Below are 20,486 nucleotides of genomic sequence, written 5' to 3' on the forward strand. Positions count from 1 at the left end.
ACACAGACAAATATATTGATCTAGTTTTGGTGGGTTTTCACTTGAATATATTGTAATAATAATGGGGCAAGAAAGTTGAGAGAATTGAAAAGAAAACAATTCAAGCTCTATACTCTGGAGCTACCTCAGAAGGCAAAGAAGGACAGGGTCTAATAAAGCAAAGAGATGGAGGGGTTAAGAAACTGAGTTTCAAAGAAGAACCACAGATATGTTCAGTGTGAGTAAATGAGTGAAAGAGCTGGAAAACGGGTGTTTGTAGTTGAATAGTGGAATATGTGGATTTAATGTGTTAGACATGGAGCATTTCTAAGTGATGGCAACATCCAGAGTACCAAAATGAGAGCAATTAACTTAAGTGCAATCAAGTTTCCTATAGATGAGAAGGTAAAGGATCTGAAAGGCTGAGTTGCCAAAGGATTGTTCCCATGACAGTTGAAACAACACAGGTTGCTGGCAGATTTGGGGTGGAGAAAGAAGAAAGGGGAAAATCTAAGTGCTCAAGTCTTTACTGAATCAGGGAACAAGGGTAAGATGTTAGTAAAGATGATCAAAACAAAGAAAACTTCTATAGCCAAAGAGCATGGGTCTCATGGATCAATGAGTATTAAAGGAAGGTAGAAAAGCTGGGATGATGTTTGGTAGGAGAAGCAGAGGATGCCGACCCTGTCCCCTTGATTTCTGCATTACATGGGACATCAAAGACTGATTCACACCTACTTAAAATGGCTGAAGAAGAAATTGCTAGCTTTAGGGGAGGGTCAGTTTTCATTTATTTCAAGAAGGTATAATAAATATAACATGAAGAGTATGAAGCCTTCTCTAACCATTTCCCACTGAAATATAATCTCCATGAGGGCAGGGCCTCTGCATCTTTTGTTACCTATTGTATCTTCAATGCTTAGAAAAGTATTGAGTGTCTACATAGTGTCTACAGAGTAATATTCACAATAATATTCAATAATATTCAACTAATGAATATTATTATGAGTATTACTCAATAACATTGAGTAAATAAATGATGATTCCAGATAAAAGTGATTATCTCCTTTCTAAATAATTTTTATTACTGTAATGGGATATATCAGTTTTTAAAATGATTTTGAACAGATGCCTTATATTTTCTAATATTTTTTAGGTATTTGAGGAAAGTTTTATAATGCTATCACAGCATCAAATAAATAGAACAGAATTACAGGATGAATTGTGTACTGTCAAAATTCATGTTGAAATCCTAGCCCCCAGTACTTGAGAACATGACCTTATTTGGAAATAGGGTCAGACTGTCATACTGAGTGAAGTAAGTCAGACAGAGGAAGAGAAATATCATATGATATCCCGCTTATACGAGGAATCTAAAAAAAGATATAAATGAACTTATTTACAAAACAGAAACAGACTCACAGACTTTGAGAACAAACTTATGATTACCAGGGGGGAGGGGTGGCAAAGAGGGATAGTTAGGGAGTTTGGGATTGACATGTACACACTGCTATATTTAAAATGGATAAACAGGAGATTGGTTCAAGACGGCAGAGTAGAAAGATGTGCGTTCACTCCCTCTTGAGAGAGCACTGGAATCACAACTAACTGTTGAACAATCATCAACAGGAAGACACTGGAACTCACCAGAAAATATACCCCACATCCAAAGACAAAGGAGAAGTCGCAATGAGATGGTGGGAGGGGCAGAGTCACAATAATTATACCACAGAAGTCCACCCACTGGAATGAAGCTTCTGAGCTCCATGTCAGGCTTCCCAACCTGGGGGTCCGGCAACAGGAGGAGGAATTCCCAGAGAATCAGACTGTGAAGGCTAGTTGGGATTTGACTGCACGACTTCGACAGGACTGGGAGAAACAGAGACTCCACTCTTGGAGGGCACACACAAAGTAGTGTGCACATGAGGACTCAGGGGGAAGGAGTAGTAACCCCAGAGGAGACTGAACCAGACCTACCTGCTAGTGTCGGAGAGTCTCCTGCAGAGGTGGGGGGCAGCTTTGGCTCACCATGGGGACAAGAACACTGGCAGCAGAAGTCCTGGGAAGTACTCCTTGGCATGAGCCCTCCCAGAGTCCACCATTAGCCCCAACAAAGAGCCTGTAGGCTCCAGTGCTGGGTCGTCTCAAGCCAAACAACCAACAGGGAGGGAACTCAGCCCCACCCATTATCAGACAAGTGGATTAAAGATTTACTGAGCTCTTCCCACCAGAGCAACATCCAGCTCTACCCACCACCAGTCCTTCCCACCAGGATGCTTGCACAAGTGTCTTAGATAGCTCATCCACCAGAGGGCAGACAGCAGAAGAATGCAGAACTACAGTCCTGCAGCTTGTGGAAAGAAAACCACATTCACAGAAAGAAAGACAAAATGAAATGACAGAGGACTATGTAGCAGATGAAGGAACAAGATAAAATCCCAGAAAAGCAACTAAATGAAGTAGACAGGCAACCTTCTAGAAAAAGAATTCAGAATAATGATAGTGAAGATGATCCAGGACCTTGGAAAAAGAATGGAGGCAAAGATTGAGAAGATGAAAGACACGTTTAACAAAGACCTAGAAGAATTAAAGAACACATAAACATAGATGAACAATACAATAACTGAAATGAAAAATACACTAGAAGGAATCCAAAGCAGAGTAACTGAGGCAGAAGGAAAGATAAGTGACCTGGAAGACAGAATGGTGGAATTCATTGCCATGGAACAGAATAAAGAAAAAAGAATGAAAAGAAATGAAGACAGCCTAAGAGACCTCTGGGACAACATTAAACACACCAACGTTCACATTATACGAGTCCCAGAAGGAGAAGAGAGAGAGAAAGAACCCAAGAAAATATGTGAAGAGATTATAGTCGAAAACTTCCCTAACATGGGAAAGGAAATAGCCACCCAAGTCGAGGAAGCACAGAGAGTCCCAGGCAGGATAAACCCAAGGAGAAACATGCTGAGACACATAGTAAACAAATTGACAAAAATTAAAGACAAAGAAAAATTATTAAAAGCAACAAGGGAAAAACAAAAAAATAACATAAAAGGGAACTCCCATAAGGTTAACAGCTGATTTCTCAGCAGAAACTTTACAAGCCAGAAAAGAGTGGCACAATATATTTAAAGTGATGAAAGGGAAGAACCTACAACCAAGATTACTCTACTCGGCAAGGATCTCATTCAGATTCGATGGAGAAATCAAAAGCTTTACAGACAAGCAAAAGCTAAGACAATTCAGCACCACCAAACCAGCTCTACAACAAATGCTAAAGGAACTTCTCTGAGTGGGAAACACAAGAGAAGAAAAGGACCTACAAAAACAAACCCAAAACAATTAAGAAAATGGTAATAAGAACATACATAATGATAATTACATTAAATATGAAAGGATTAAATGCTCTAGCCAAAAGACACAGGCTTGCTCAATGGATACAAAAACAAAACCCATCTATATGCAGTCTACAAGAGACCCACTTCAGACGTAGGGACACATACAGACTGAAAGTGAGGGGATGGAAAAAGATATTCCATGCAAATGGAAATCAAAAGAAAGCAGGGGTAGCAATACTCATACCAGATAAAATAGACTTTAAAATAAAGAATGTTACAAGAGACAAGGAAGGACACTACATAATGATCAAGGGATCAATCCAAGAAGAAGATATAACAATTATAAATATATATGCACCCAACATAGGAGCACCTCAATACATAAGGCAACTGTTACCAGCTATAAAAGAGGAAACAGACAGCAACACAGTAATAGTGGGGGTCTTTAGCACCTCACTTACACCAAAGGACAGCTCATCCAGACAGAAAAGTAATAAGGAAACACAAGCTTTAAATGACACAATAGACCAGATGGATTTAGTTGATATTCATAGGACATTCCGTCTGAAAACAGCAGATCACACTCTCTTCTCAAGTGCACACAGAACATTCTCTAGGATAGATCACATCTTGGGTCACAAATCAAGCCTTGGTAAATTTAAGAAAACTGAAATCATATCAAGCGTCTTTTCTGACCACAATTCTATGAGATTAGAAATAAATTACAGGGAAAAAAAGTAAAAATCACAAACACATGGATGCTGAACAATACATTACTAAATAACCAATATGTCACTGAAGAAATCAAACAGGAGATAAAAAAATACCTAGAGACAAATGACAACGAAGACACGATGATCCAAAAAATATGGGGTGCAGCAAAAGCAGTTCTAAGAGGGAAATTTGTAGCAATACAATCCTACCTCAAGAAACAAGAAAAATCTCAATAAACAATCTAAGCTTATACCTAAAGGAACTAGAGAACGAAGAATAAACAAAACCCAAAGTTAGTAGAAGGGAAGACATAATAAAGATCAGAGCAGAAATAAATGAAATAGAAACAGAGAAAACAATAGCAAAGGTGAATAAAACTAAAAGCTGGTTTTTTGAGAAGATAAACAAGATTAATAAACCTTTAGTCAGATTCACCAAGAAAAAGAGGGAGAGGACTCAAATCAATAAAATTAGAAATGAAAAAGGAGAAGTTACAAGGAACACTGCAGAAATACAAAGCATCCTAAGAGACTGCTACAAGCAACTTTATGCCAATAAAATGGACAACCTGGAAGAAATGGACAAATTCTTAGAAAGGTATAACCTTCCAAGACTGAACCGGGAAGAAAGAGAAAATATGAACAGACCAATCACAAGTAATGAAAATGAAACTGTGGTTAAAAATCTTCCAACAAACAAAAGTCCAGGACAAGATGGCTTCACAGGTGAATTCTATCAAACATTTGACAAGAGCTAACACCCATTCTTCTCAAACTCTTCCAAAAATTGCAGAGGAAGGAACACTCCCAAATTCATTCTCCAAGGCCACCATCACCCTGACACCAAAACCAGACAAAGATACTACAAAAAAAAGAAAATTACAGACCAATATCACTGATGAATATAGATGCAAAAATCCTCAATAAAATACTAGCAAAGAGATTCCAACAACACATTAAAAGGATCATACACCACGATCAAGTGGGATTTATCCCAGGGATGCAAGGATTCTTCAATATATGCAAATCAATCAATGTGATAAACCATATTAACAAACTGAAGAAGAAAAACCATGTGATGATCTCAATAGATGCATAAAAAGCTTCTGACAAAATTCACCACCCATTTATGATAAAAACTCTCCAGAAAGTGGGCATAGAGAGAACGTACCTCAACATAATAAAGGCCATATATGACAAACCCACAGCCAACATCGTTCTCAATGGGGAAAAACTGAAAGCATTTCCTCTAAGATCCGGAAAAAGACAAGGATGTCTACTCCCACCACTATTATTCAACATAGTTTTGGAAGTTCTAGCCATGGCAAACAGAGAAGAAAAAAGAAATAAAAGGAATACAACTTGGAAAAGAAGAAGTAAAACTGTCAGTCTTTGCAGATGACATGATACTATACATAGAGGATCCTAAAGATGCCACCAGAAAACTACTAGAGCTAATCAGTGAATCTGGTAAAGTTGCAGGATACAAAATTAGTACACAGAAATCTCTGGCACTCCTATACACTAACAATGAAAAATCAGAAAGAGAAATTAAGGAAACAATCCCATTCACCACTGCAACATAAAGAATAAAATATCTAGGAATAAACCTACCTAAGGAGGTAAAAGACCTGTACTCAGAAAAGTATAAGACACTGATGAAAGAAATCAAAGATGACACAAACAGATGGAGAGATATACCATGTTCTTGGATTAGAAGGACGAATATTGTGAAAATGACTATACTACCCAAAGCAATCTACAGATTCAATACAATCCCTATCAAATTACCAATGGCAGTTTTTACAGAACTAGATAAAAAAATTCTTAAAATTTGTATGGAGACACAAAAGACCCCAAATAGCCAAAGCAATATTGAGGGGGGAAAAAAAATGGAGCTGGAGGAATCAGACTCCCTGACTTCCAACTATACTACAAAGTTGCAGTAATCAAGATAGTAGGGTACTGGCACAAAAACATAAATATAGATCAATGGAACAGGATAGAAAGCCCAGAGATAAACCCATGCATGTATGGTCAACTAATCTATGACAAAGGAGGCAAGGATATACGATGGAGAAAAGACAGCCTCCTCAATAAGTGGTGCTGGGAAAACTGGACAGCTACATGTAAAAGAATGAAATTAGAACACTCCCTAACACCATACACAAAAATAAACTCAAAACAGACTAAAGACCTAAATAAAATCAAAACGAATTAAAGACACTATAAAACTCTTAGAGGAAAACATAGGAAGAACACTCTTTGACATAAACCACAGCAAGATTTTTTTGACCCACCTCCCAGAGTAATGGAAATGAAAACAAAAATAAACAAATGGGACCTAATGAAACTTAAAAGCTTTTGCATAGCAAAGGACACTATAAACAAGACGAAAAAAGAACCCTCAGAATGGGAAAATAATTTGCAAACGAATCAATGGACAAAGGATTAATCTCCAAAATATATAAACAGCTTATGCAACTCAATATCACAAAAACAAACAACCCAATCAACAAATGGACAGAAGACCTAAATAGACATCTCTCCAAAGAAGACATACAGATGGCCAATAGTCCCATGAAAAGCTGCTCAACATCACTATTTATTAGTGAAATGCAGACCAAAACTACAATGAGGTATTACCTCACACTGGTTAGAATGGGCATCATCAGAAAATGTGCAAACAACAAATGCTGGAGAGGGTGTGGAGAAAAGGGAACTTTCTTGCACTATTGGTGGGAATGTAAATTGATACAGCCACTGTGGAGAACAGTATGGAGGTTCCTTAAAAAACTAAAAATAGAATTACCATATGACCAAGCCATCCCACTACTGGGCATATACCCAGAGAAAACCATAATTCAAAAAGACACTTGCACCCCCAATGTTCATTGCAGCACTATTTACAATAGCCAGGTCATGGAAGCAGCCTAAATGCCCATCAACAGACGAATGGATAAAGAAGATGTGGTACATGTATACAATGGAATATTACTCAGCCATAAAATGGAACAAAACTGGATCATTTGTAGCAATGTGGATGGACCTAGAGACTGTCATACAGAGTGAAATAAGTCAGAAAGAGAAAAACAAATATCATATATTAACGCATATATGTGGAATCTAGAAAAATGGTACAGATGAACCAGTTTGCAAGGCGGAAATAGAGACACAGATGTAGAGAACAAACGTGTGGACACCAAGGGGGGAAAGTGGGTGTGGGGGGTGATGGTGGCATGAATTGGGAGATTGGGATTGACATATATACACTAATATGTATGAAATAGATAATAAGAACCTGCTGTATAAAAAAATAAAATTCAAAAAAATAAAATCGATAACGAACAAGGACCTACTGTATAGCACAGGGAACTTGGTTCAGTATTCTATAACAACCTAACTGGGAAAAGAATTTGAAAAAGAATAGACACATGTATTTGTATAACTGAATCACTTTGTTGTACACCTGAAACTAACAACGTTGTTAATCAACGATACTCCAACGTAAAAGTTAAAAAAAAAAAGATGAAGTCATCAGGGTGGGCCCTAATCCAATATGACTTGCGTTCTTATAAAAAGGGGAAATTTCCACACAGGCAGCACACAAGGAGGCGGCCATGTGAAGAGGAAGGCAGAGATCAGGGAGATGCTTCTACAAGTCACAGAACACCAAAGATTGCCAGCAAACCACCAGAAGCTAGGGGAGAGGCATGACACAGATTCTCCCTTACAGCCCCTAGAAGGGACCAACCCTCACCAACACATTGATACGGGACTTCTAGCCTCTAGAACTGTGAGACAATCAATTTCTGTTTTTTAATCCACCTCGCGATACTCTGTTCTAGCAGCCCTAGCAAATTTACACAAGTAGTTTAGCCAAAACAGAATTCACCACATATTGGATAATTAAATGAAAAATTCTAGGAAGCTACAGGAACAGCCTACCTCATTAAAACTGTTTGCCACATTTAGCATATTAATTACTTCTGAATTATGCATCGGTGTTTGTTGTCATTTACTTTAAAGTATTAATTTACTGATTCTCAGTGTTCGTCAGTTTAATTCAATTCATTTCAACTCAATCCAATAAGAGATTATTAGAGGCCAATTGGGTTCTTATTCCTAGGCTACCTACTACAGCGATCATGAACATAAATAACATGATAACTGTACTCAATGCACCTACACTCTTATTTGGAATCGAGATTTATCGCCTTTAAAATAAGTTAATACTGGAGCCTGTGCTCCGCAACGGGAGAGGCCACAACAGTGAGAGGCCCGCGTACTGTAAAATAAGTTAATATTGCAAGACAATGTATTCAAGTGACAAATTTGGAGGAAAATGATAAGAATCTGTAGATCAAAGGAAGATGTGGGAATTGAGCTAGATCATCATATATGGGTAACATTTTAATGGGGGTAGATCATGCTAGAGGTATGGAGAATACCACACTTGATACTGGCTAGAAGGAAATGAGTAAGGCGATCTACCTGATTAAATATCAAAGTAAAGAGTAGAGAGAACTAACAGATAAGTACTGATAGGTGAATGCAATCAGATTCCTGAAATATCCATTGTACCAATTTTATTATATATATTAAAATTGGGAAAAATACTACAAAAATTCAGATGATATCCAAACCGTAGTAAATTTAAAAGATAAAAAGACCCCTTCAAAAAAAAGAAAGAAAACACTAGAATCCCATTACTGGGAGATAAGCACTGTTAAGACTTTGGTGTATATCCCTAGACATACATATTCATTCATTCACATCCATGTATACATACACATGTGTACACACATATATTTTACTAAAATAGATTCACATATTACGTGCTGTTGAAGTGTTTGTTTTTTGTTTTTGTTTTTTTTTTTGCGGTACGCGGGCCTCTCACCGCTGTGGCCTCTCCCGCTGCGGAGCACAGGCTCCGGACGCGCAGGCCCAGCGGCCATGGCTCACGGGCCCAGCCGCTCCGCGGCATGTGGGATCTTCCCGGACCAGGGCACGAACCCGTGTCCCCTGCACTGACAGGCAGACTCCCAACCGCTGCGCCACCAGGGAAGCCCTGAAGTGTTTGCTTTTAACACATTTCCACATTATTAAATATTCTTCTACAGCATCCTGAGGTGTATGGCCACACAATATTCCATTAGTGGACACAGAAGTTTTCTGCTGGTGAACACAGGCCAGTGATTCCATGTACTAAGTTCGAACTTCATAGATGAAGCTTCTCTATAGTTAGTTCCCAGTTCTGGACTTGGAGAGGGAGGTAGATGGTTCATTTTACAAATATTCCAATGGCTTTCTGGAAGGTAGCAGTATAACAGCTGACACTGTCATAGCAACAGTTTGGAGGTCAGAGGGTTCAGGATATATGTGCAGGAATACAAAGGATTGTTCCACTGATTGACTCTCCCTCCGCCATTCTCCAAAAGAAACCAGTGAAGAAAGAACACACTGTCTGATTCCATTCATATTAAATACAAAACAGCAAAACAAAACAAAAAATCTATGCTAAATGATAAGGAAAGCAGTCACCTGAGTCAAGAGATAAGACATGAGGGCAAAAACGGGAGGCCTCTAGGGTGCCAATAATGTTCTGTGTCTTGATCTGGGCACTGGTTCCATAGATGTGTTCAGTTTGAGAATATTCATCAAGCTGTATACTTAAGATATGTTTTTGGTGTGAATTTATCATTCAATTAAGAAGCTTTAAGAAATAAATTTAAAATAATGGCAGTTCTTAATGCTCAAAGTAGCAGGCAGGTTCTATTTGTAAAGCTCTCCATGGAAGTAAGCATTCGTAAGTCAGACAGAGAAAGAGAAATATCACATGATATCGCTTATATGTGGAATCTAAAAAGAAATGATGCAAATGAACGTCTTTACAAAAGAGAAACGGACTCACAGACTTAGAGAATGAACTTATGGTTCCCGGGCAGGGAGGGTAGAGGGAAGGGATACTCAGGGAGTTTGGGATTGACATGTACACACTGCTATATTTAAAAAGGATAACCAAAAAGGACCTACGGTATAGCACAGGGAACTCTGCTCAATGTTATGTGGCAGTCTGGATGGGAGGTGGGGTCTGGGGGAGAACGGATACACGTAGATGCATGGCTGAGTCCCTTTGCTGTGCACCTGAAACTATCGCAACATGGTTAATCGGCTATACTCCAATATAAAATAATATTTTTTTTTTAAAAGAAGACATTCCATCACCTTTTTCAGGATTTAACTCCACTACTTTTCTAACTGGATCTGATTCCCACTATTCCTCTGAAATCCCTTCAAATAGAGAGCCTTTTCCTACCATTTAAGAGTATATAATATTCATCAATTAGGTTAACAGATCACAGGCAATATCTGGGTACAGATCTTAAAATATAAATTTAAACGTATTTAAGTTCTTCACATACTTGTGCACTGGAGAAGCATCTTAAAGTAAGAATGACACTTTGGTTGTATTGTTTACAACCACAACTGATATTTAAACATTCTGTACAAGTCATTTCACTTCACTTCACCCTTTGTTAGTAAGTGAACAGGGCTTTTTAAAGTAAAGCATCCATTGTTTGTTAACCCAAGGATCAGGGCTGTGGCTAAACCTTAAGCAACTCTTCTGGAGTCTTTGATCACAGAGTTAGCAGCTTAGTAACTTGGCCTCTGAAGGCTTTCACTTCTTTCCATTATTTGGACTTTTTTCCTTGTATCCTCAAGGTTTCTTAGACTTTGTATAATTTAACGCTATATGTCAGTGACATCAAAAGGGCACAAAGTATGAATTAGTTTGTAATAAGAAGGTACCATCACTCATAGATGAGATCACTGCCTTACCTGAAAACCCTCACATGCTCTGTCTTATTAATACTCTGCCTTATGGGTTAGAACACAAGCATGTTAACAGTATTCCCCTCAGTAACATTACTTCATGTAAGAAGAGTGATTTAGAATCACTGCATTGTGGTATTCAAAAATGCAAAATGAAAGAAAATATCAAGGTTAAAGTGAAGTTTTGTTTTGCTAAGAAAAGATGTTTTGTAAGCCATCAGTGTGAATGAATATAATTTAGCTCAAATTTGTAGAGTGTTGATAAGGTTTCTTATAATGCTTGGTTAGAAGTACCTAACCTTTGAACACTTTCCTTTATTGTGCCATAAGCAATACAGCTTCTTCTATCATAAATGTCTCATCGTAAGACTTAAGTGTTTGGAAGTTTCAAGATGAACATTTCTATTTTGCTGTTTATACATGGTTCTTTCTGACCTTGGCAAATAAGACCAAAAAAAAAGTTTTAGCACTTTTAGTGGTTAAAGATATAAATACTTACTGTCTATGTGACTTTACCAGAAATTCATCTGCTTTTCCTCTGTCTCTCTCTGCCTCTGTCTTTCTATCTGTCTGTCTCTCTCTCATACTCATACTCACACACACACACTCACACTCACACACACACACACACACACACACACTCCTTATACCACTATTATCCTTGTCTTACTGGCTCAGTCTTAGTGATAGAATCTCAGGTCCTAATGGTGATGGGAAGATGCCACCAATGGCGCTAGAAATCAGTCACTCTTATTCAATCATAAGACTACTATAGATTTATGAGATAATACACTTGAAAATGTTCATGTTTTAAGGTTTGGTGTCAGATATAATTTTTAGGGAATCCCTTTTGACATTTCCCCCTTTGAAATTTTCGTATTCGTAAGCAGCAAAGGTATAGGTTGGGTTAACTAAGAACCATTTACATAGTAAGAAAAGAGTTGTCCTGAGGGATCCCTATTCTTTCTTCACTGGTCAACACAACTCACGTAAACCTCCTTGTCATGCTCGTAGTATACTTCTTCAGGTTACCACCATCTTGCTATCCTTGCTTCCAAAAACTTTGTAGGCTTCTGTGAACTATCTCACGAACTTCTTAAAGATTGCCAGTTTCTAGTAGGGTGCTCATTTAAAATGAGAATGATCTGGTTGGCTACAGTTTGGATGGTCATCATCAATCAGGAATCTACCTAGCCTGAACTTTGAAACAATCCCAGTATGTTGTGAACAGACTCACAAAAGGTTTCTTTTTTCCTCCCCCTTTATGAACATACGGTATACACACATCTTAAGCGGCACCACAGTAGCTCTGCTGGTGATATCAATATAGGTCCTTCAATCTTTCAATAATGTTTTTAATCATAAGCTTTAAAGTACAATTGTTTTTACCTTGAAATTCTTAAAAATCTGTTACAAGACAGAAATAAGAGATTAATGGAGATCTTGCAAAAAAAGATAAATGACACCACCAGAATACCACAAAACTGGGGGGAAAATTAATTGAACCTATACTTTTGATAAATATTTATTTTTTGCAGGAGAAAAATGCATACTAGTTTAAGCTGTCATTATACTAACCTACAGCCTATTTTTCATATTATTAGTAATACATAATGTGGTAGTTTATATTCAAAAATAAAACTAGAATGTATATACCTCATGTATTTATCCAGAAATACCCCAAGGTTACTATGGTTACGAAAAATCCATTACCTTTGAATACAGAATGAAAAAGTTTGACTTCAAGTGTGTGCTATTTATTATAGCGAACATCAACAGCCTTCGGGAAGTTCTCTAACTGGATTCATTTTTCAGTGTCATAACTGACCCACCATTTTACTAGCTTATGGCCTATGCAAGGCAAAAATTTGAACTGTATGCATTTTTAAATATATTTTGTACTAACTCAAGGTGCAGCACTGCCTCTGACTTTTAATGCTTCATATTTAAGAGGAAGAAGAAAAACATTCCAGCCACCTAGATGCTAAGTGGCTTTTGAATTGAAATGCATTTACTTTGACCTGTATCCACCATGGAGGCAAGATCCATTTTTTTACGCATAACGGAAAAATGTTTGTTCTATGTGGAAACTTAAAAGGAAGCTATGAATAAATGGAGTAGGAGTGAGAAAAGAAAGGTTGACACCTTGAATATTTAGGAGGAGACATTAAGCCAAGTCATTAAGGAAGTTTTTGATGGTATAGAAGACAAAGAACTGTAAATAGTGCAGGTGACTGTAGCCAGGAAAAGCAGGGTATGAAACACAGCTCTTAAAGTAGTTTCAAACTGAATCCTTACCCCTATTAAACTTTTGCTCGTCCATACTATGATCAGCTGAATCAAATATAAATTACTAATCATCATACAAAAGTATGCAGTGAACTAGTAGCTAAACATGCAAATAAAAATAATATTTTCAGGTTGTAAAACTGTCAAAGATGTAAGGATGTAACATTCACTGTTTATGAACTTTTCTGGAAAACAATGCAAAAATGTATATCAAATATTCTGAAAAAGTTTGCTACTTTGATTTAGCTATTCCCCATTTAGAGATATAGCAAACAAATATTTATGTACAGTAATATTTATCACAAAGTATTTAAAATGAGATAAATTAGAAATTTTGAATTTTTAAGTGGTTAAATGCATTAATGTACATTCATAAGATGGAATATAACATTATTAAAATATTTCAAGATAATTTTAGAAAAATCCTTGTGGTGTGAGATATATTCATAATAAGGGAATATGCAAGGATTCCAAATTATACATTATAGCTCAATTTTGTTAAAATGAATAAAGTGCTGGAAGGAATTACATCAAATACTAAGAGTTTCTATCTGTAAGGTGGGATTATCAGGTATTAGATATCTGCATATTTTAAATTATCTTCAGTAAGCATGTGTTACTTTTATAACTAAAAAATGCTATCAATTATTTCTCTAATAGTAGACTATATCTTTCATTTCTCAGTCTCTCTATGAATTGACATTTTAGCACTGGAGAGATCCATTTCATTGACCCTAAACTCTTGCTATTACTGACAGCACCAGCTAGAATAGAATAGAATAGAACAGAACAGAATAGAATAGAATTGAATAGAAGTTCTATCCACAAGCTACTCAGAATGGAAAGGACATTATGCCACAAATATCCTGGCCCAAAGACAAGCAACGAGTACCAATAGCATCGTGGATACATTTTATGATGAAAAGGGGCAGGATTTAAAGTGTCTTTAGAGGCTAAAGTGAGACCCAATGCTAGAGCAGTTTTCTCCATCAGTTTTCTCTGGGCTGACTTCAACCAGCCAGATTCCCCTTCCCATTCTTCTTTTCTGTGATTCCTAGTGGACAGGTGAATTCTGAAGACATAAATGACCTAAATGTAATGTATATCACAGATACAAAATCTTGAAAGAGTTGAAAGAGATCTAAAAGACCATTTTATTTAACCTGCATGCCATTGGAGAATCTCAAGAAAAGTGGACATTCAGAAAACACTTTTGGGTGCTGTTACAAACTGAATTGTGTTCTCCAAAATTTACATGTTGAAGCCTTAACCCCCAATGCGACTACATTTGGAGATAGGGCTTTTTTTAAATTCAATTTTTATTTTATACTGGAGTATAGTTGATTTACAGAGATAGGGCTTTTAAAGAGGTGATGAAGGTTAACTGAGGTTACAGGGATAGGGCCCTAATCCAATGGTTCTGATGCCCCTAAAGGAAGAGGAAGAGACAGCAGGGGTGTACACATAAGAAACACCATGTGAGGATGCAGGGAGAAAGTGGCTGTCTGCAAGTCAAGGAGAGAGGCCCCAAGAGAAACCAAACCTGCCAACACCTTGATCTTGGACTTCTAGCCTCCAGAACTATGAGAAATAAATTTCCGTTGTTTAAGCCATCCAGTCTGTGGTATTTGGGTATGGCAGCCCTAGAAGATTAACGTAGGTGCTCTGGGGTTTGTAATCAAGCTTCCATATCCCTTTCAGAGTTGTTGTGAGGAATAATAAAATGTGTTCAATAAATAGCATGTGTAGAGATGAAATGTGTGGACTTTGAGGCCAGAGAGACCCAGATTGGAATCAGTTTTTCCAATTACCGACTAGGATTTCTTGGCATCTCTGGGCCTCAGCTATGCTGGCTATGACACTTGAATCATCATGTACAACTCTGAACCCCATCGTAACGTTTTTGGCTTAGCTCCTCTCCTTAGTGACCAATACTGTATTCCTTCTGTACTTCATATCTGCTGCCATTTGGAGATAAAAGCAACAAGAAGTATAGTTGCCTTTGAGATGCCAAGGAGGACATAGGAAAAAATGTTATGAGTCTTATCAGAGAAATAATCTTTAAAAATCTACCTGAAGGATAAACACCACCTAAGAAACCATTATCACTGTAGTTAGAGAAGATGGTTAAGGACTCTATAAAAATATTCCACTTTCTTTATATTGTATTTGGGGCATCTCTTATACTATGCTAACATTTGCCATGATCTTTCAATGCAGATACTATAGTCACATGGGTCTGTTAAGGATTTGAGTCAATGGAATACAGAATTAGTTTCATTTTTGAGGTGGCATGAGAAATCAGTGTGAATTCTAGCCTCCTCTCCTCCCCACCCTGTTCTTTTTCTGGCTTTGGAGTGTCACCTCATGGGGCATTCTGCACATTTTGGAAATCTTCAAGGTCCACACTTTTTTTTTGGGCGAGAGGGGTGGTACGCGGGCCTCTCACTGCTGTGGCCTCTCCCGTTGCGGAGCATAGGCTCTGGACGCGCAGGCTCAGTGGCCATGGCTCACGGGCCCAGCTGCTCTGCGGCATGTGGGATCTTCCCGGACCGGGGCATGAACCCGTGTCCCCTGCATTGGCAGGCGGACTCTCAACCACTGCGCCACCAGGGAAGCCCAAGGGGTAATCTATTTTTAGTTTTAGTATTTATTTTTTAGTTTAGTTCTCTCTACTAAGTTTACTAAGAACATGCTAGGTGTTTTTCTAGTTCTAGTTCCCTTCAAAATCCTGAAAATTGCAGTTAGTTCTATTTTACTGTTTCAGAAACTAAGTCTCAGAAGTTAAATAACTTGTTTTAAGACCGCATACTCATCATTAGTCAGAATACTTGAGATGGTATCAAAGTCTACCTCTCACAGGCTGTGTGGCCTGAAGGAAGTTGCTTAACCTTTCTGTGCCTCAATTTCCTCATTTGTAAAATGGGGGTAACGATAACACCTACCTCACTGAATAAGTATTACAAGTATTACAGAATTCTATCCAACCATGATGAATGAAATACAGAAGTAATAGTTCTTGTGCTTTGAAGCCTCTCAGACTAGAGAGGATACAAAAAATATAAATTCAGAGAACTCAATTAGATGAATGCCATAGCCCTGTGCCAATATGCCTCATTCCTGCATCTTTATGTGTTGCCATGAAATCATGAGCATCAAGGGGCTGAGGGGAGGCGGTGTCTGGCTGGTTCTCTGTTACAACCTTAGTACCTGGCATTAATGTGAAGGAGTGAATACATAAACAATTAATCCTGTCTCTGACGCTAACCTGTTATGACTTTTCATGCAGAATTTAAACTCTCTAAGGCCTCAGTTTTTCATCAATCAATATTTGATTAATGATGTCTCACCTAATAGTCACATATAATATCTAAAATATCATAAAATATATAACCACTATTACCATACAAATGTAAACACCATTCAGGCACCAGACAACGTACATAATACAGGCCTCGTGTTTCACAAGGTTTCCAACAATTCACTTTTCTTAAGTGTCATCACACTTTATAATATGATCTAGGCAGATATCCTATGTTTCTTCCCAAATGGTCTCAAATTCAAACCACACTGAGTCACACTTCTGAGTCTTAAGCTTATTCCACATTCATGAGGATTTTAAAGTGGTTAATTCATGTGCCAGTGGCATTTGTTTGAAATGACATCATCGCCTCAATTGGATTGACATGACATCAACTGAATTGAAATGACATCACTGTACTGTGAGCACGGCTGGGGAGCACACTGGGTCCCAGCTTCAATCTTGTGATCAGTTAGAGGCAGAGGAGTCATAAGCTGAGCTGTCTGTGTTGATATTATACATTTCCAAACCCCCCTCTGCATCTGGGCAAAGGTATATTAGTAGAAGGATTCAGGTAAGGAGTGGTGGGACAATGGTAGAGAACATGCAGTAAGACAGACTTGGGGGAGGGGGAAGGGAGCTAGCGTGAGCCCTTTTCCATTTTTCCAGCTTTGACTTCACTGTAAGTGTAATGTAACCACAAAAGTCATGGAATTCTAATGATTTAACAGGAGACAAAACTAAGTAACCCAACTTTCGAAACTGCATTCTCAGATAACTATTTTTTATATATATATATGTATATATAATATATATATTATATATATACTATATATATAATATATATACTATATAATATATAATATATATACTGAAATATATATATTAATTTGTAAGTATATATAATATATACTAATATATAGTCTTTAATATAGACTATAACTATTTACTGATACCTATAGAAGTCTTACCTGTGACTGTGTAGTTCTCTCCATTGCCTGCATAGATTAGTATCCCATCCATATATAAGGAGTACTGAGTTATAATACCATTTGCCTTTTTGGGTGGATTCCAGGAGAGTAACAAAGAATTGGGAAGGGATTTGGCTACTGGTGGCTGAACCTCTTGTGGTGCTGTGGGAAAAATTAAAAAGATATATAGAGTCTAATTTTAGTTTACTTTTCTAATTCAAACTTTTCACACCCAAACCAATAAATCATGGAATAAGCCAGAAATCCCATGCATGGAAATGTTCCTGATTCGTGGGCAGCTTGTCAGTAATTGCTTTAGGAACAGTACTAAATACCTGTCCTGAATTTATGAGAACTTGCCTCAATGATGGACGGGGAGTATTACACTGGTTCACTTTACTGATGCTTGTGTTACTTCATCGCAAGTATTATTAACCCATAATCCCTACTTGGGCTGTGCCTTTTAAAGCAAATTAGACAGAATCCCTACCCTTGAGGAGCTTTTGATCTAAGATAGGCAATGCTAGGGAGAACGGTTCATAATCGATATAAAAAGACCTATATGTAGCCATAGAAATAGCCAGAAGATACAGAATTAATTACGTATGAAAATTACAACGTATGTGAGGGTTTTTTTTAGTAAAGGGGGCCTGTTCATTTTCTGTAATGGTCAATGAACTGGAGTCACAGGAACTAAAAAAACTTTTAGAAATTGATCCTAAACATACCTATCGTTCAGTAAATTAGTAATAAATTTAAGGAAAAACTAGAAATTGGGAAATCCTGAAATAATGGAAAGAAAATGGTGAACTGAATGAGCAGGAATCCCTCTGGGGTTGAGCTGTGAAGTAGGTTTGAAGGGTACCAGGCAAGACATGGACAGAGGGGAGAAAAGAGTGAGATATAGGACAATCTGTGCCATATGGAAGTTGGTGGAAGTAACTGGAAAAGGGAATAATGATATATGCCTCAGCAGAAGCAAAGACACAATAAGAAAGATGGAGAGAACATTGAGAAAACACGGAAGATGGGTCACCAATGCTGTAGCCCAGGTGAGGGTGGTCTGGTGAGGTCAGGTGCAAGGCATGAAGAACAAATTGTCACAAGAAGGAGTTTACAAACTCTTGTTTTCTGTCCTGGTTTCATCAGATGAGCCCCATTGTCTTCTTTTTTTTTTTTTTTGGCCACCTGGTGTGGCATGCGGGATCTTAGTTCCCTGATCAGGGATAGAACCTGTGCCCCCTGCACTGGGAGCGCGGAGTGTTAACCACTGAACTGCCAGGGGAGTGCCTCCATTGTCTTTCTTTACACATTTTCTGTGCGAGTGGTACTTGCTTTAAGGATTTAAAAGAAGGAAGGGGGAAGAGGGGGAAGAAGAGGAAGTGGGTAAGGGCGGGTGGAGGGATAGTGAAAAAGAAAGAGACTGGCAGACTCTTTTTCCCTAAAGATCAAGGTTTTAAGTCTCCTGAATCACTTTACAACTAGACAGTAAGAGAAATATGTTAATGCCTCTCATCCAGGAGGGAGAAATACGAAGTGACAACGCTTTAAATGTTTTGAGAGCTGTTATTTCTTGAAGAGATGCATTCTGACGCTCAAGCAAAGCTTTCGCTTTAGAGTGCTAAAATATTTTCTCTTTCCCACTGCCTTCCTAAATGTATGCTTTCTGAAACATTCATTTATGCCAACAGTTTGTAAGTTCCAGGTACAACAAAAGTGCGACTTGAGGCGGAAGGAAGCAGGTCGTGATTAATAATGCCTCGATCGGCGTTTGGAGGTTCCATCACACTGAAATAATTGTTGCTCACGCTGGGGTTTAGCAGTTAAAAGAGACCATGGAAATCAACCGTTGGATTCTCAATTTCATACTGTGCCATACAATCAATTCTTTTTAGTCAGACTGTCTCTAGATTTACTTCTGAGCCATAGTAAAATGAGGAAGCTTTCATTAATCTTTCAGAGGCTTCATATTAATGACAAGGCTCTTGCATGAACAATGTAACAGCAATTAAAAAGCCCATTAATCTGCATTACAGCTATTAAAGATGCATGTCATTAAAGGGTATGGAGTTTGATTCATTTTCGCTCCCCCCCAAAAAATGGAGCAATTATGGCCTGGCAATGCACTTTGTCATCAAATTAGGTTGGGGTTTTGTAGCAAATGGCCTTGCAGCATTTAGCTCTTCTCCTATTTTATTATTCATGACTGAAATGTGGAAGTCAAGACCTTTGAAATTACTTTACCTTCTTGTGGAGTAGAGACGTTCAGTGCGTGCGAGCTCTCGGTACAGCCAGCCAAAGTGCAAGCAGCTAGGGTTACTGCATAGTTTTTGAAGGGTAGCAAGCCTGTCAATATGCCTGTAATAAAAGGGGACAAAAAGAGGTTTGCATGTTTACCAGAAGAAGCTATACAGAGTATTGTGTGTGTGTGTGAGAAAGGGGGGTAGAGACACAGAGATGTAGAAAACAAAAACATATGCTCCTTTAATTCATTTTCCTGCCTGTGTGTTGATTGCAGAATGGTGTGACTAGCAAGAAAAAATTTAGAAAGAAACAGATATCGTCTATTAACACATATATGTGGAATCTGAAAAAACTGGTATAGACGATCTTATTTACAAAGCAGAAATAGAGACACAGACGTAGAGAACAAACATATGGATACCAAGGGGGAAAGGTGGCGGGTGGGAGGAATTGGGAGATTGGGATTGACATATATACACTATTGATACTATGTATAAAATAGATAACTAATGAGAACCTACTGTATAGCACAGAACTTTACTCAGTGCTCTGTGGTGACCTAAGTGGGAAGGAAATCCAAAAAAAGAGGGGATATATGGATAGGTATGGCTGATTCACTTTACTGCACAGTAGAAACTAACACAACATTGTAAAGCAGCTATACTCCAATAAAAATTTAAAAAACAAAAAAGAGAGAGACCTGCTTATTGTTAAGACAGCTCTAAATAGCATTTTCCCAAATGTGCTTCTCGGACGCTAATGCCCCTGAGATGTTTCCCCGGTAGAAATGGGGGATTCCACATGTCGTTCG

The 20,486-nt window shown here is 37.9% G+C and overlaps 1 protein-coding gene across 1 annotated transcript in view; it reads right to left on the minus strand.

Moving 5' to 3' along the window:
* The window catches only part of USH2A (usherin), a gene marked incomplete at its 5' end in the record, with an annotated part of 770,156 nt that overhangs the window by 417,749 nt on the left and 331,921 nt on the right, over positions 1–20,486 (minus strand). Inside the window, 2 exons of the mRNA XM_082666701.1 lie at positions 17,432–17,593; positions 19,676–19,789. Of these exons, the coding sequence (XP_082522827.1) occupies positions 17,432–17,593; positions 19,676–19,789 (276 nt within the window). The remainder of the gene's footprint in view (positions 1–17,431; positions 17,594–19,675; positions 19,790–20,486) is intronic.

The sequence above is a fragment of the Grampus griseus genome, assembly GCF_964374135.1.
Source record: "Grampus griseus genome assembly, chromosome: 1".
NCBI classification, from domain to species: domain Eukaryota; kingdom Metazoa; phylum Chordata; class Mammalia; order Artiodactyla; family Delphinidae; genus Grampus; species Grampus griseus.